Genomic DNA, 15,105 nt, shown 5'->3' with positions numbered 1-15,105 from the left:
ATATATTATATTTATATATTTGCTTCAGAGAATTACTTAGAGTCAGTTATCTGGGGTTTTTTTCCCTTGAATTTTAAATCAAGTTTCAGATGAACTTTATACATTTAGCGTGAAGCCTTTGACAGCCTAATTTGGTCAAATAGTTCCAGTACAGTAAAAATTGATCTGTGTCTAGGATGTGTTTAACCTTACAGATCTAATTTCCTATGAAGGTTTTTTTTTAAATTTTCAGAAACAAGATCACAGAATTTAAATGTGCAATTTCATTTCACAGAACTGAAAAACTGTTAGTGGAACTACTCATTCAGTGATTTGGTAAAACCTTCTCTGTAGGTTCTCTGTAGGTATACCACCATCACTGATGGTATATTTTATATACACAGAAAGCTGTGCTGAATTTTGATTGTTTCTTTGAAGTTCTGTGAACTAAGTTTGTAAAGAAGTGAGTGTACAAGGTTTTCCAAACAAAGAGCTAAGCTTGTCTATGATTTGCAGCAAATTTTCTCAAGTCTAACTCTGAAATGCACTGACTTAATTCTAAATTATGAGTTCAGCAGGGTTCAAAGTAGAAGATCAAAATTTTGGGTACAATCACCGCAAGACCTCTTTGGAAATGCTCTGGCTTTACTGTGATGAAATATTGAACAATCGGTAGTACAGTAGTTAAAAATAGACAAGAAAATAGTGCTGTTTTGTGCATCAGAGTAGATGAGATCTTAACTAGGCACTTAAAAGCAAGTGTGGTGCTGGCTGAAGAGGGGGCAGGGAATGTAGTTTTGATTTAAAGTCGTAATTTTTCTATCCTCTGCCTCAGTTTTGTTGATTTGTTTAACAGCTTTGCACAGTGATAAGGCTACTTCTTTTTTTTCCCCCTCAACAGATTGGAGCAAGAAGTAGATCAAATTTAGCAGAGAAGGTCAGACTAAGTCTGCAGTATGAAGAGGCCAAGAGAAGGTAAGGGGGCCGGTTGCTGTGTTCGGTCGCAGCCTGGAGCCGGGAAGGTTCCCGATCCCTGCGGCACTATCCCTGTGCTCGCAGCGACACCCAGCGGACGGCGCTCCTGCCGTGCTCCCTTCCCTTCCCAACGCAAGCAGCTTCCAGGGGCAGCCGGGGCTCTGGAACAGTGTGTTTGTCGTTCAGTGCTAAGTTGGACGTGTTAAGAAAGAAAATTAAGACAGTGACAAATTACTGGCAAGTCCAGGATTGAGGGAATAGAGTGAGCTGACTTTCTGCTGAAAGGAGCTGCTAGGTTATTTATTTCCATTACATGCTTCTTTGGGATCATCATTTCACTTTACTGTACCACTGAAGGCTCTTCCGTTTCAGCGTTGCTTCATATTTCCAGTGCAGATTTAGTAGGCTTAATTACTTCTTTTTTTCCTGGGACTTGGGATAATTTAAATACTTGTTATTACTATGGGATTGGGTTTTTTAATGAGTTTAACCTGAGGAGAAAAGAAATCAGAAACTGCTGCACTGATGAATGTGGAATGCCTTTCAAATAAAGTTCTGCGGTGGTTGCTCAATGAAAGCAGTGCCATTTTGATGAATTGCCACAGCACTGAAAAATGGGCATCAAAAGGCAGAACATTCAGGGTTCAAATGACATGTCTTCTGGGGCACCAGAAGTGTTACATAGTGCTGGGGAAGATTTACCATTGAGATAGCGATCTTGTATTGTATTATTTTCTAATATTTCTCACAAAATTAATTGTCAGCTATTCAGAAACCTTATTGGTTTTGTTATGGAGGTTCTTCATAATATAAAGGAAATAGGAATCTAAAAACTATCCCACACTCAAAGTTCCTTTTTTTACTATTAAGAACTATGCTAGGCAACAAAATAAAAACCAACACTTTTCCCCAGATGAAAACTGTGCTTAAAATACCATTTAATCTGAGATTTAAGTATTATTTCACTTGAAATGCTGTGGCATGGTAAGTTAGAAAACTACAAAAATAAATTTGCAACTTGTAAGTACCAATTAAAGGCATAGTTGTTTTTAGGTTCTAAACACAGGAGGCTGCACAACTATTGTTTTGCCTAATTTCAAATGCGTACTCTCTTCGTAGAGTGTAGTAGCTACCATCCTTGCCAGTAACAACAGTAATCCTTTATATCCTCAGTATGGATCATAAAACTTTATTATATAATCAATGCATTCATTGAAGACCGCAGAGGCTATTGTGTTTGTTCAGTATTGAACATGTGTGATTTTGGCTAAGCATCATCATGTACCTAATCTTAATTGTCAGGTGGTGTTTCAGATGCAGGTAGATGGCATTTTTTTCTCAGGCGTCATTCATCCAAAACCAGATCATCCTCTCTTCTGATTGTGTCTTGATACCAAAGAAGTCCCAGCATTGTGTTTTATCTTTCCTTTGTAGGAACAAAAAACTTGTCAGTAAGTCAGGGTACTACTTCTGCCTTGGAGGGGGGAAAAAAAAGAGAGAAAAAAAGAAGAACAGTACAGTGCTCAGAGTGTGGAGTACTGCAGCACAGGATGTTTCTTTCTCACAAATTAGTTAGCAAAGAACACTTAAGTGTTTGTAACTGGGAATAATGAAGATTCATACCAGTTTGCGCATCAAGTTCAGTACCTAATTACACCCTTTCCCCAGGTATTTGGGCCACTGTAATCATCACTGTAATTTAATAAGGGTTGACCATCTTTTCTGAGATATTAAATGTACAAATTCTCAATTTTTTTTAATAAGATAACTAAGAGAAAGAGAGGATCTAGGAAGTGAACTTCTCTACTTGAAAATCATCAGGTAGTTTTGTACATTGCAGATTTTCTGTTGCTTAGCCAGCAGAATGTCTTGAAGAGGTGGAATGTTCATAACTATGCTAAATTCAGTTGCAGTTGTTATTCAAAAGGATCTGATGTCAGCATGCTGACAATCCTATCCTGATGTGGTGGATATCTGGCAAATATCCCTTCTTGGCCTGTTGTGGCCTCCCACCCTTAAGGGGAAGGGAATACCCAAGATTCGTAGATGCCTGTGGTCGAAAAGGAATGACAAAAAGTCAGAGGGTCTGCAAAAACCTACAGAGATTTATTAGTAAATTATACACTCAGCATGGAAATTGGTATGTTAAATCCACACACTTTGGATTTTAAATAAGGGGTAGGGAGGAGAGAGAGGTCTAAGAGAGGGAGAGAAGAAGGAAGGAAACAAATATCACCGGTCTTGGCTCCATTGTCAGTGTAGCTGATAGAGTGTCCAACATTCTGGGGATGCCACCCAGGCTTTGTGGGGGTACCTTTTTCCTGGCCCTGGAGAGAAGTTTCTTGCTTTCTAGGCAAATTAGTTATGCATAGTCCATTCTTCTAAACCTATCTGGAAATGGGTTGAGGGCTTCAAGGGTTTTCGGTGCACTTGATCCCTCCCTACTGTGTCAGCCTTTGGCGGACAGTCCACATCCGCTTCTCTCTCTCATTGCTGTGCTTGCACTGTACCGTGTTGTGCTTCTCTCCAGAGCCAAAACAAGGACGTTTGACCCAGAAAAGTGTTGCCCTGCCCTTGTATGCCCCCCTTCTCCAGTCACAACCTGTTCTTTCTCGCAGCATGTTCTTCCCAACAGTCCTTGGTTGGCTCCACAGCTGTCTGGCTGTTGGTGTCTGAGGCCTACACATTAGCCCCTTCTCTTCTGGGCTTCTACACCTGTTGAGCAAGGACTTCTCAAAAGTGTGAGACCAGTTCAGTTTTCACATCCATGCAGTCCTTTGTCTGTCTGATAAGGCAGCTGAAAAGAGTGTCAGTTACGGTAGCAGGGAGTTGTCTTATAGCAGAGGGAGCAAAAGACCAGTTTGGAGACTGCCATCCCATCCCATAAGCCATCAAACAGCTGTCAGCAGCAGCTACTTTCAGAATAAGGTTAGGTAGAACCAGTGACCTGGAGATGAAAGTTTTGACATTTCATTATCCATCTGAAATTATTTGGTTGTTTTCCATCTAAGAGACTACTGAAAATAAAAGGTACATGTAACAGCTGCAAAATATGTAGAAAAATCTTCATGTTATTTCATCCCACCATTTGGTTACGGTGTCACTGCTGATATTATTTCTGTTTATTTTATATTGGGTTTTTTGTGCAAAGACCCTGAATCAAACTTGTTCTTGTGGGGGTCTGGTGGAGATATGGGTTGTTTGCATTTTTGAAGCTGTTTTTTTTCACTGAGGTGCAGGTGAGAAGGAAATATTACCTATGGAAAAAAAGAGGTGGTTCCCTTTAAGCTTCTAATATGAGCAATGGGATAGTTAGATTCAAAATGAACTCTTCTTAGCTTTGACCATAAATAAATGCCTTAATGTACTGTAAAATTAATACTGGAGATGCAAAATAAGCGTGATATTATTAGTTTTGTTAATCACTGAAAACAAACTGGAAAGAAGAAAAATACTTTCCCAGAAATCTGTCAGAACTACACAAACATTATACATGCCAAATTATCTCTGTGTATTTTTGAAGTGTGGCATTGGTCATTACCTTAGACAGTGCCTGGTAACATTGAACTTGCACAGGCTGGTATCATTTGTTGCGCTGACTTAGATACACTTAACTATGACAGTTACAAGTAAGTAAAAGTAGCAAAGTAGTTTCTCTCACTCTAGGTTGTATGGGAACTTCTGTTTTGAATGTCCTTTCTCTGCCTTCTCTCCATCCTGCGAGAAAGAGACGCAGAAAGTTGTACACATTTCAAAGCTTCCATATTCTTGAGCTATGCAGGTAGTTCAGATGTGGCTAAACCTGGAAGTGACTGAAAGTTCTCATCTTACTAGATATAGAGCACCTGTAAAGGGAATTTTTAGGCTTTTCTAGTGGACAGTGAGTCCTTACTGCAAGGACTAAGCTATGCTGTTGAACCCATAGACAGAATGATTATGGAGACTGAAGACTGAAAATAACCTGTCTTGATCAGGACAAAGCTGCAGTACAGTGATAATGTAGATTAGTTCCTGCTTCCATCATATGGATGTATCTGTGCAATAGGTGTGGATAACTAAGATTTGGCTGTCTTAACTCTGTGATTTGTCATCTGCAATGGGAGCAACAGTTGTACAAACTCAAACTGTTGAGTTAATAATCTCTTTTGTGTTTAGGAAGCCATTGTCCTATTACCTTTAATTTTGATTTCATAGAAGAGCAGTGGTTTTGTCTTGGGATTTGCATGCATGTGTGATACTGAAGTGAGCACCCTGCTATGGTACACATTCTTTTACCATGGTCATTGCCATTTCTGAGGAGCAGTCAGTCTCCAGCAGCTTAGGAGAAATCCATCACACTCCTAAAGGAGTAAAGCATAGTGCCACTACTATGTCACCAGACAGATCACTTTCCATAAACATTTTATTAACATTTTGACTTCTGCTTGAATTCAGCGTTGGAACAGGAGCAACTAATTTTTAATGTATACACATATTGCTGTTGGCCTGGATAGGTGGCCTTGTTCTCTGGCATAATCTGTGTTCTTGTGAAGCAAAACTAATTAAAAATAGGGCTTTGAGTATAAAATATCTTTATATCCTGATACTTTTCAAAATACTGTATCGCTTTTCTCTGTCCTGGGATCTGTGTGCTCTGCTGGGCTCAGGCAAATCTACTTTGTTTTATTTTAGCATGGCTAATTTGAAGATTGAACTCTCTAAGCTGGATAGTGAAACCTGGCCTGGAGCACTGGATGTGGAAAAGGAAAAACTGCTGTTAATCAATGAAAAAGAAGAGCTTTTAAAGGAGCTCCAGTTTATTACACCACGCAAACGTACTCAAGATGAGCTAGAGCAGCTAGAAGCAGAAAGGAAGAGGCTTGAAGAAGAGCTGGTGTCTGTAAAAAGCATACCCAGTCAAGCACTTACTGAAAGGTGAGGGGTTGCCTTTTGCTAATATTGAATGCTGCTTTCTGCAATCTAACCTTTGTACTCATTACAGAACATGAACTATGCCTTTGGTAACTATGCCTTTCTATGAAGATCTTAATTAAATTTGTTATTAGCCCTATGGGCAGAAACACAAAGAAACACTTTCTCTCTTCTGTGAGAGAAAGTGTGTGTGCTCTGCAATATCAGTTGCTCTGCGTTTGTTACCAGAATGAAAATGCTCGTGACAGATGTTAAATAACTGAGGAATGTCAACATACCAGCAGGAAGGCAATACATCATTCACTCGTTTCTGATAATAGCTGTAAACTGTTTGAACTTGGGCTACAAAGATTATCTTGATTGTTGCAACATCTGAAGCCTTTCATTGTGAGTTTTATTACATACAAAAATGCAACCAAAAGGGGAAAAAAATGCCCAAAAGTTCAGATAGAAGTGTAATTGCTGCAAAACTTTTCTAACTTGCTGTTACCTACCTGGTAACTGGAGCAACACAATAAATTGTTTTACCCAGATTCAGAGTTTGAGAAAATCAAAGCTGACTGTCATCAGCTGTAAGTGGAAATAAATTTATGGGCACCTCTGGCACACATAAAATGCAATAAACAGAAAATGTCATTGTGTATTACCAGTGTAGTATGCCTTACTGATGTAATACAATTAGCATTGAGAGGCTTTCTTACTTTCCTCTAAGAAAGACTTGGTGTTGCTCCAGTTTCATTGAATGATGAAATTCCTATTAGTAGCATTAGAAGCTGGATCCTAAGTTGTAGCTGAGTAGCAAGGATGGGTTTTTTGTTTACAAAGTATGTAAGTGTGTATTAGGCATGAGTTTTTAACATGTACATGATTATTTGTACACTTCATAGTAGTTGAAACTGCATTATATTGATAACCTAAATATGTTCTAAAGAAGGGTTATGTGCTACTGGGACTATATTTTTACAGGAGAATCTACCTGTCTGTGCTAGAATTTTCCATGTGTAGTGACACAATGAGTTGTTAGAGCTTACTTTTTTCACGTGTTTTCCTCAAATTTTTCTCCTTCTGATTTTTAATCCTGAAAACATGGGGTTTTCTGATTTTTTTGATTCTTTTTCTCTGAGATTACTGTAAGACATCGTGTTGTACACTGCTGGTTGAGGTAGCACTTATGGTAGCTTTTGGCTTGCTTTTTTCTTATTCCAGTGAATCTCCAGTGAATTTCTACCTTCAACTGTTCATGATATTAAAGCTGTCTCCCTTGTTGACTTCAGAGAATGTAAATTGTTTCACACCAGGCTATTTTGAGGATTATTTCTCATTTGTCTTCTATAAACATAAAGAAAATGTTCATTTTGTAGAAGGATTCAGATGGTGCAACGTTTTCTGAAATTTAATTTGAAAAATGAATAGATTTAATTGTTATCAGATAAACCATCAGCATTTTGTTTCTTGGAGATGAGGAAGATTCTCCTCTATGTTACCAGTGGAGGAACCATCTTCAAAATTTTGTACTATTGTTGCATTATTATTATTTTCTTCCCTGAAGTTTTGTGAATGCCTTTAGTTTGCAATATTTTCACAGGTACTGATAATGAAACAACAGTGTAAGAAGCTGTGGATTGTGCCAGAGTTTAATGTTATAGGGGTTTTTCATTGGTTTGGTGATTTGTTTCTTTTCTTTATTTCTAAAGTAGAAAGAAACAGAAGACGTGCTCTGACTTAAAACAAAAACATTACAGCATAGCCCTGGGTTATTTTGGAGTAGGATGCTGAAATTGGCACTAGTAGATGTATGTGGATTCAATTTACAGAAGGAGGGTATAGATCATAACATATCAACTTCAAAAAGGCACAGACAGGGCATACTCTGACTGCTTTAAGAAGCCTTCCAGCAACTGAGTAGAAATAACTGGATTGGGGAACTGTTGAGAGCTACTTACTACTTTCTTTCCTCTGTGTTGGTGTCAGGGAGATTCCATTACTACTTTAATCCTTGGCAGAATCTCCCAAGTAATCACAGGCATTTAAACAGTTGCATGATTTAACTCCTTAATTGTGGGGTTGCCTGCAAAACTGGCACCTGCTCTTGTGCCCTGCACATAAACAAACACGTCCAAATAAGTTTGCACTGAAAGGTGAGGTATGTGCACTTTAACTTTTTAATGTATCTTCTTTTAAGATTTTATGCCCTTCTCAACAATGTTACAGTTTAAGATCAAAACTGGAGAAAGACATCTTACTAAAACTGAAGTCCCTCCTGCAATGAGTAATAGGTTAATTTAAATAGGAGGGATGCAAACAGGAGAGACTGAGGGGCCTTTGTCAGAATAGATAATACTAGGGTTATTTAGGTGTTTACATGGGTTTTTTTGATATTAAAGTTTCTACTTATAGTATAAAAAGGGAAGGTTAATTGCCTGAAAGTTTTAGAGGGTTTTTTTCCATTCAGCCTAATGTAGAATTAAAATGCATCCCTTGAATTTCAATTTGTTGTGAGATAGTAAAATTATTTTCATCATGCAGCTTATGTTTGTGACTTGCGACTAACATATTTCTACAGGTATTAATATTAGTACTTTAATTACTAATACATCAAATTACACCCAATAAAGAATTTTTTTTCAGGGGATAAATTATATTTTATCAACCTCTGTAAGATAATAATAGAAAACAAACTGTTGATTGTGCTTTGTGGAGGCAAAAAACAAACAAACCTTTTAGTTCAATAGTACAAATTCAGTGGAACAACTATAGGTGTCTCTTTAGAGGACTTCAGCTAGAGAAAATCCTAAGCTTTTATTTCCTTTCTTGCCTTCTACCATTAGTAGTTGAACACACAGAGCAATTTCTGTGCCTCTTCCTTGAGGAAAAAGATGATAGTTCCCTATTGAAATGCCACAGAAGAGCTAGTGAAGAGCCCTCTTGCTTGGGAAAAGCGGGATAGATCAGGCTTTAAAAGAAGACAGAAGGTCATCAATAAATAGTAAAATGATAGAAAAGAGTGTCTGATAGTATAGATGGGCATAACTCTGGTTTGGAAACCCGTGTGTATGTCTTCCTGGGCAAAGAATGAAACACTGTGTACACTTTTCAGAGCCGTGGCAGGCGCTGCAGCTGAACCCATCACTGCGGTGTAAGAGCACACGCGGTGTGGGCAGTCGAGTGGAAGTTCACACCCTGGCTGACCTCAGGGTAACTTATTCACCTTTGCATAACCCAGATTTGCTCGCTGAATAAGCATGAGTGTAAGCAAGTGGTTTTCATGCTTTGCTGAATCAGGGACTTTTTACTGGTATCTGACGCTCAAAAGGAGTGAATTCTGGGAACTCTCCTGTGTTCAATTCACTTTGCATAAGAAAGTAATGGTTGATTTTTGGTTGGTTCTTTTTTTTTTTTTCTTTGAACTGTTCTCTTGCATTTGGATTTTAATTTATGCATCCTTGAGATGACAGAAGGGCTAAAGGAATCATTTCTGAGAATGAACCATTAACTTTTTTTTTTTTTTGAATCTGTTGAAGGAGGGGAGTGAATTTCTTGTTTCTCAGATTAGTTGCTTGAGAACTTGTGACATGTATCAGTTGACTGAGCAAGGGCTAGAGGACAACATAGTAATCCACAACTGCAGAAGGATTTTTGCTGAATCCACTGAGGGAAAGTAATTTATGTAGTGTTGTAAATGGAGTGATAAAGGGAATTATAAAAGGAAAAAAAAATCACTGTGAAGATTAGTGAATCATTTCTGCTAGCAGCCCGCCAAGAGGAATAGGAGAGTTCCACCTTTTGTGGCTTCAGAGCTATGCTAGATAACGAAACAGGAGGCAATAAATCTTGCTTTTTCATAAGGGTGAACGTTAAGCATTACAATGCTCTGTGGCTCTGAGGTGATGACAAAGCTGTTAGGGATGTAGAAATCTTTACCAAGGACTCCTAAATATTGTCTATCATCTCAGAACCTTTCATTGAATGCTACTTTGACTTATTATGCTTTGTGTCTATATGAAGATTCTGAAATGAAAGGGAGTGCTTTGATTTTAAACTTCAAAATATAAAACTAATACTGGTATTAGTGTTCTTTGGGTTTGGTTTTGGGTTTTGGTGTTTTTTGTGTGTGTGTGGTTTTGGTTTTTGTTTGTTTGGTTTGGTTTTTGTTTGTTTTTGTAGTGGTTTTGTTTGGTTTTTTGTTTGGTTTGGTTTTTTTGGTGGGTTTTTTTTTGTTTGGGGTTTTCTCCCCTGGAACTGTATTAAAATGAGGAGCCAGTCTGCACTATAGTTTTAAAAACTGTATTAGGGCAGATCTGATAATACTGAAGTTGCAGCTATTTTCCCATTGCGCATCTATTTTCCCATTGCTCATCTGTTAGTCTTTTATTGGGTGCCTGTGTCCCTTGGTACTGTGTGAATGTTCCAACACTCTACTTGCTTGTGCACTCAGCAGGTCTGTTACAGCACTTGGAATTCTGCAGGTAAAGTCACTCTGCTGAAGCAGTTCAGATTTTACAGCAGGACCAAGAGCTAACACAGTGTTTTGGATTTTAGTAGCTGTCAACCTGATAAAAATATGAGGGATCTTCACTTTGTTTCTTTCTTACCTATAAAGTATTTTACCCTACAGACTATTCTCTAATGCGTTCCTGAACTAACATGTCCATCTCTTTGCAGATTAAAATTGGAGGAGAGAAGAAAAGAGTTGGTGCAGAAACTTGAAGAAACGACAAAGTTAACTACTTATTTACATTCACAACTTAGGAGGTGAGACAGTACTGCATAACGTAAAACCTGTTTGCTACTGGACTTGGATGTCTCAACTTCATTCTTAGGTTTTTCTCTTAGCTCGACAAAATTTGTTGTAAGTATAAGTAAGAATATGCAAGTGTAATAGTTTCAGGCATTTTGTCACCATGCAAACCTGGTCTACTTTTATAATTTCAGTAAGCACTCAAGACTGGATTGAATGGTTTTTGCACAGCTTCCATAGTTAAACAGGAAGACTTTATTTTGCTTCTGCATAAGTAAATAAACACATCACAAGTTCTCTAATTGGCTATATCTTCAAAATCCTGTCATTGTGGAGATAAAATGGGTTTTCAGATTTCTGTCTAAAATGAGTTACTAGGACTGTAGCCTTCATTCTATGAAATAACTGTAGAGGCTTAAAGAGTACACATATGCATGTGAGTATTTAGTGAATAGTTGATTCTGGTTTGATTCTTTAACACTGACTTACACTATCTGTGGACAGACATGTATCCTCAGCTGAATATTTTTTTCCTGACATTCACTGAATCAAAATTTGACTCTGGGTTTATGAAATTCATAGTCATAACAAAAGAGTAATCAGTTACAACAACAGTAAACTCAAACTCATTGCTCTGATGGGAATTCTAATATTTAATTACTATAGGGTCATAGAATCATAGAATGATTTGGGTTGAAAGGGACCTTAGAGATCATCTAGTTCCAATGCCCTTGACATGGACAGGGACACCTTCAACTATAGCAGGGTGCCCAGGGCCCTGTCCCACAGGGATTCATGATACATGTAACTGGCATTAGGGAAGAGTTTCTCTCACTTCTGGACTGTTACCCTGAGCTACCAAACCATGTGTCCGTTATATTTATTTAGAAAATCCCGAATTTTTGCGCATATCCCACTGGGATACACCAATCAGCCACTGTAATGTTTACCTCTTCCCTTAGAAATCAAAATAGGGCTTTAAGAAGAAGAATGTTTTTAAGTGTTCTGTAAAGTTCCTCTCACAATGTCATACATCCTATTCATTGGATCTAGGCTGGTTTAGCTATTTCAAACATCTCAGCCAGATCCCATAAATGTCATCTTGATTGGTGATTAGTTAGGGAAAGACTATTTTAAATAATTTTTGAAACTATTTTGTACTCGTGTGTAGACTTTGGCAACTCTCTTTGTCCTGTTAAAAGTTTTTCAAATTGATAGATCTGTTGTTGTTCAGTAAACAACTTTTAAGTGTTTAGAAGGGCCTGCTTGAGTTATTTCCCAGCAGTCCTTCAGAGCCAAGGCAGTTTCTCTGGCCTGGCAGGACTCCTTTTCTCCTGTTATTAACAGGACAAGATTGCATGTTATGGCCCTTGCCATACTTTATATAGTTGGATTTACTGTGCATGTAGAGTGTGTGTTGTCGTACAGATGTGAAGCAGTCCTGCTGTAAGTTGTCTTCTTTCCCAGCTGCCATCTTTCCCAGGTGCTTGGTAGGCTGCATACATTGCTTTAGGGGTGGCAGCACTCCTCTGCTGTCATAAGCTCCATCCTGGGGATCCCTTTCCTGTCACACTGACCACATGAGCACCCACATCAGAGTGGATCAGGTCTTTGAGGCAATATAGCATCTGAGAAGGCTGCCATTTATTACCAGACCAGGGTGTCAAATCTGCAGCTTTTTCCAGTAGAGAAGGGGCTTAGGCAGCTGGCCATAAGCTGGGTAAATTGCCCTGGGGATGTGCAGGTTGGATACACTGATCTAAACCAGGTATGAGTCCTTAAAAGAACATGATGTCCCAACAGCTTTCAGTGGTGAACCACTGTAGGGCAGTTGCAGTCGAGCTTCTCTCTCCTTGTTCTGTTTTGTGCTGGTTTGGTTTAGTAACATCAGTGTATGTGTTTGTGCTTTCTTTGCAGCCTCTCAGCTAGTACATTATCTGTGTCTTCAGGGAGCAGTTTGGGATCCCTGGCATCCAGCCGGGGATCTCTGAACACGTCAAGCAGAGGGTCGCTAAACTCGCTCAGCTCCGCGGATCTCTACTATAACCAAGGCGATCAAATAACAGATTTGGACTATCAGTACAAACTTGATTTCATATTGCAAGAAAAAAGTGGTTACATTCCTTCAGGGCCTATCACTACTATTCATGAAAATGAAGTGATCAGTTCCCAGGGGAGACTGGGTTACAGTGACTCTCCTTCAGCTGCAGACCATCCCAAATTGACTGAACATCCCAAATCTGTGACATCACTGTCTTCCAGATCCTCACTCTCTTCCCTGTCCCCCCCAGGCTCCCCTTTGGTTTTAGAAGCTGCATTTTCAGTGTCAGCTCAAAATTCCCCTCTGCATCACCTCACTACGGACTTTGAAGACTCTGACCTTTCAGGTGATTTCGCAGGCATCAGCCTCTGTGAGAACCAAATATTATTGGACTCTGAAGCCAGAGCAGGATCTCAGATTCCTACAGGTGATAAAGATCTTAATGAAGGTGTTAGGCAGCCTCTGCCTTCTCTACACGAAGGAAGTTCAGGTAATTAAAAAATATCTAACGTCAAATGTATATGTAACATGAAAACTAACAGCTGGCTCCTGAATGAGGAGGTACCTCGTGTATCTGAAGAGTATCTTGATCAGCACACATTTGCCAGGGTGGGCAGTCAGTAGTCCTGAGTTACCTAACTTCCAGTTTTTCTACACAGAGCTGCAATCACCCTGATTCCATCTACATTTTTCAATAGAAAAGAAAGAAAGAAAGTTCATGAATTGCAATCTGTGTCATGAAAAAACATTGGAGGTGGATCCTGAAGGCATGGAGGATGCATGATGTTCCTAGGTACTGTCAGGATGTACAGATATGGAACAAAAGTACCCTCTTGCTGATTTTTGATAACTTGAAATAATACACTTTGTTTCTCACTGAAGAATAAGTTACATACAAACTGACATCCTCAGTAAAAGAGATTTCTGGACTCAGAGATATGTATGTATGTGTATCTAGTTATTTGAACCTGCTGTCACTGAAAGATCTGCAGTTCATTGTGAATTGAGGAAGATGGGTGACCACATGCCATGTAAGTTACAGTGAAACTCTTCCCATTTTTAACAAGGATTTCATAGCTTTTATCTTTTTATCCAAGTTAGAACAGAGCTCCTAAGCTAGTCTATGCTCCCCCCTGTAGCCTGTGGGTAACTTCCAAAAGAATGAGACACCTTGTCCAAGAGCATACTTCCCTTTTAAGGAATATGGGATGAATGATGAGTTAAGACATCCTTAGTGTGACTAGTTACCTTTAACTTTGAGGTGTCTGAATTAGGTGTGGTGAATTCTGCTTCTGGTCTGCAGTAAAAACCATCCATCATACTTGATCGTCTTATATTGTCAAAACCTTTGGCAGAGTCAGAACTTCAAAAATGCCGGCTGTTAAGAATTGATGGCTTGTGCTCAATCTTAGAGTGCTCACTTTGCTGCCTTTTGTTAGGGTTGACAGTATGTTATGCTTTCTCTGCGTGTCTAGTCTTTTCTAGTGTAATTCTGTGTCATTGTCTTCAAGTATGTTGCAAACCCTTCGTGTATACACAATCACAGAATATGCTGAGTTGGAAGGGACCCACAAAGATCATCAAGTCAAACCCTTAGCCCCACACAGAGCATTCCCAAGAATCACACCATGTGCCTGAGAGTGTCATCCAAATACTTCTTGAACTCAGTCAGGCTTGGTGCTGTGACCACTTCCCTGGGGAGCCTGTTCCAGTGCCCAGCCACTCTCTGGGTGAAGAACCTTCTTCTAAAATCAAACTTAAACTTCTCCTGACAGAACTTCAGGCCATTTCATCGAGTCCTGTCACTGGTCACCAAAGAGCAGAGTTCAGTGCCTGCCTCTCCTCTTCCCCTCATGAGTAAGTTGTAGACTGCAATGAGGTCTCCCCTCAGTCTGCTTGAGGCTGAACAGACCAAGTGACCTCAGCCACTCCTCATACGGCTTCCCCTCGCGGCCCTTCACCATCTTTGTTGCCCTTCTTTGGATGGTCTCCAAGAACTTAATATCTTTCCTATATTTTGCTGCCCAAAACTGCACACAATATTCAAGGTGAGGCTGCCCCAGTGCAGAGCAGAGCAGGACAATCCCCTCCCTTGACCGGCTGGCGATGCTTTGCCTGATGCCCCCAGGACATGGTTTATGTTACATAGTGGCTCCTTTTTCCCAAGGAAGAACTGAGGAAGACAGATTTTCAGCAGCGCTGAGCACTGGCAACCCTAGATGAAACCTGGTCAGCACCTAGCATTCCCAGCTCTGCATTTCTGGGCCTGAGTTGATAGGGAAGCAGCTAACTGAGGAGTTTGGGTGTCTTAGAATAAATACTGCCAAGCTCTTGAGACTGCATTGTCCGGATTTGTTGTCAACTTTGAACCCTTGTGCTTGGCATCTGCTAGTATTTAATAAAAGTACCTGGGCATATTGATACAGTTATATATTTTAATGAGAAATTTTACTTTTTTAAT

General features: G+C 39.4%; 1 protein-coding gene across 2 annotated transcripts in view; it reads left to right on the top strand.

Moving 5' to 3' along the window:
* The window catches only part of WWC2 (WW and C2 domain containing 2), a 98,051-nt gene that overhangs the window by 56,521 nt on the left and 26,425 nt on the right, over positions 1–15,105 (top strand). For both annotated transcript variants that reach the window (XM_050338177.1, XM_050338178.1), the window contains 4 exons: positions 881–954; positions 5,626–5,868; positions 10,528–10,617; positions 12,521–13,134. In XM_050338177.1, the coding sequence (XP_050194134.1) occupies positions 881–954; positions 5,626–5,868; positions 10,528–10,617; positions 12,521–13,134 (1,021 nt within the window). The remainder of the gene's footprint in view (positions 1–880; positions 955–5,625; positions 5,869–10,527; positions 10,618–12,520; positions 13,135–15,105) is intronic.

Source organism: Myiozetetes cayanensis, unplaced genomic scaffold (assembly GCF_022539395.1).
Source record: "Myiozetetes cayanensis isolate MyiCay16 unplaced genomic scaffold, myiCay2020 scf7, whole genome shotgun sequence".
Classification (NCBI taxonomy): domain Eukaryota; kingdom Metazoa; phylum Chordata; class Aves; order Passeriformes; family Tyrannidae; genus Myiozetetes; species Myiozetetes cayanensis.
This window is presented reverse-complemented; position numbering and strand designations above follow the sequence as displayed.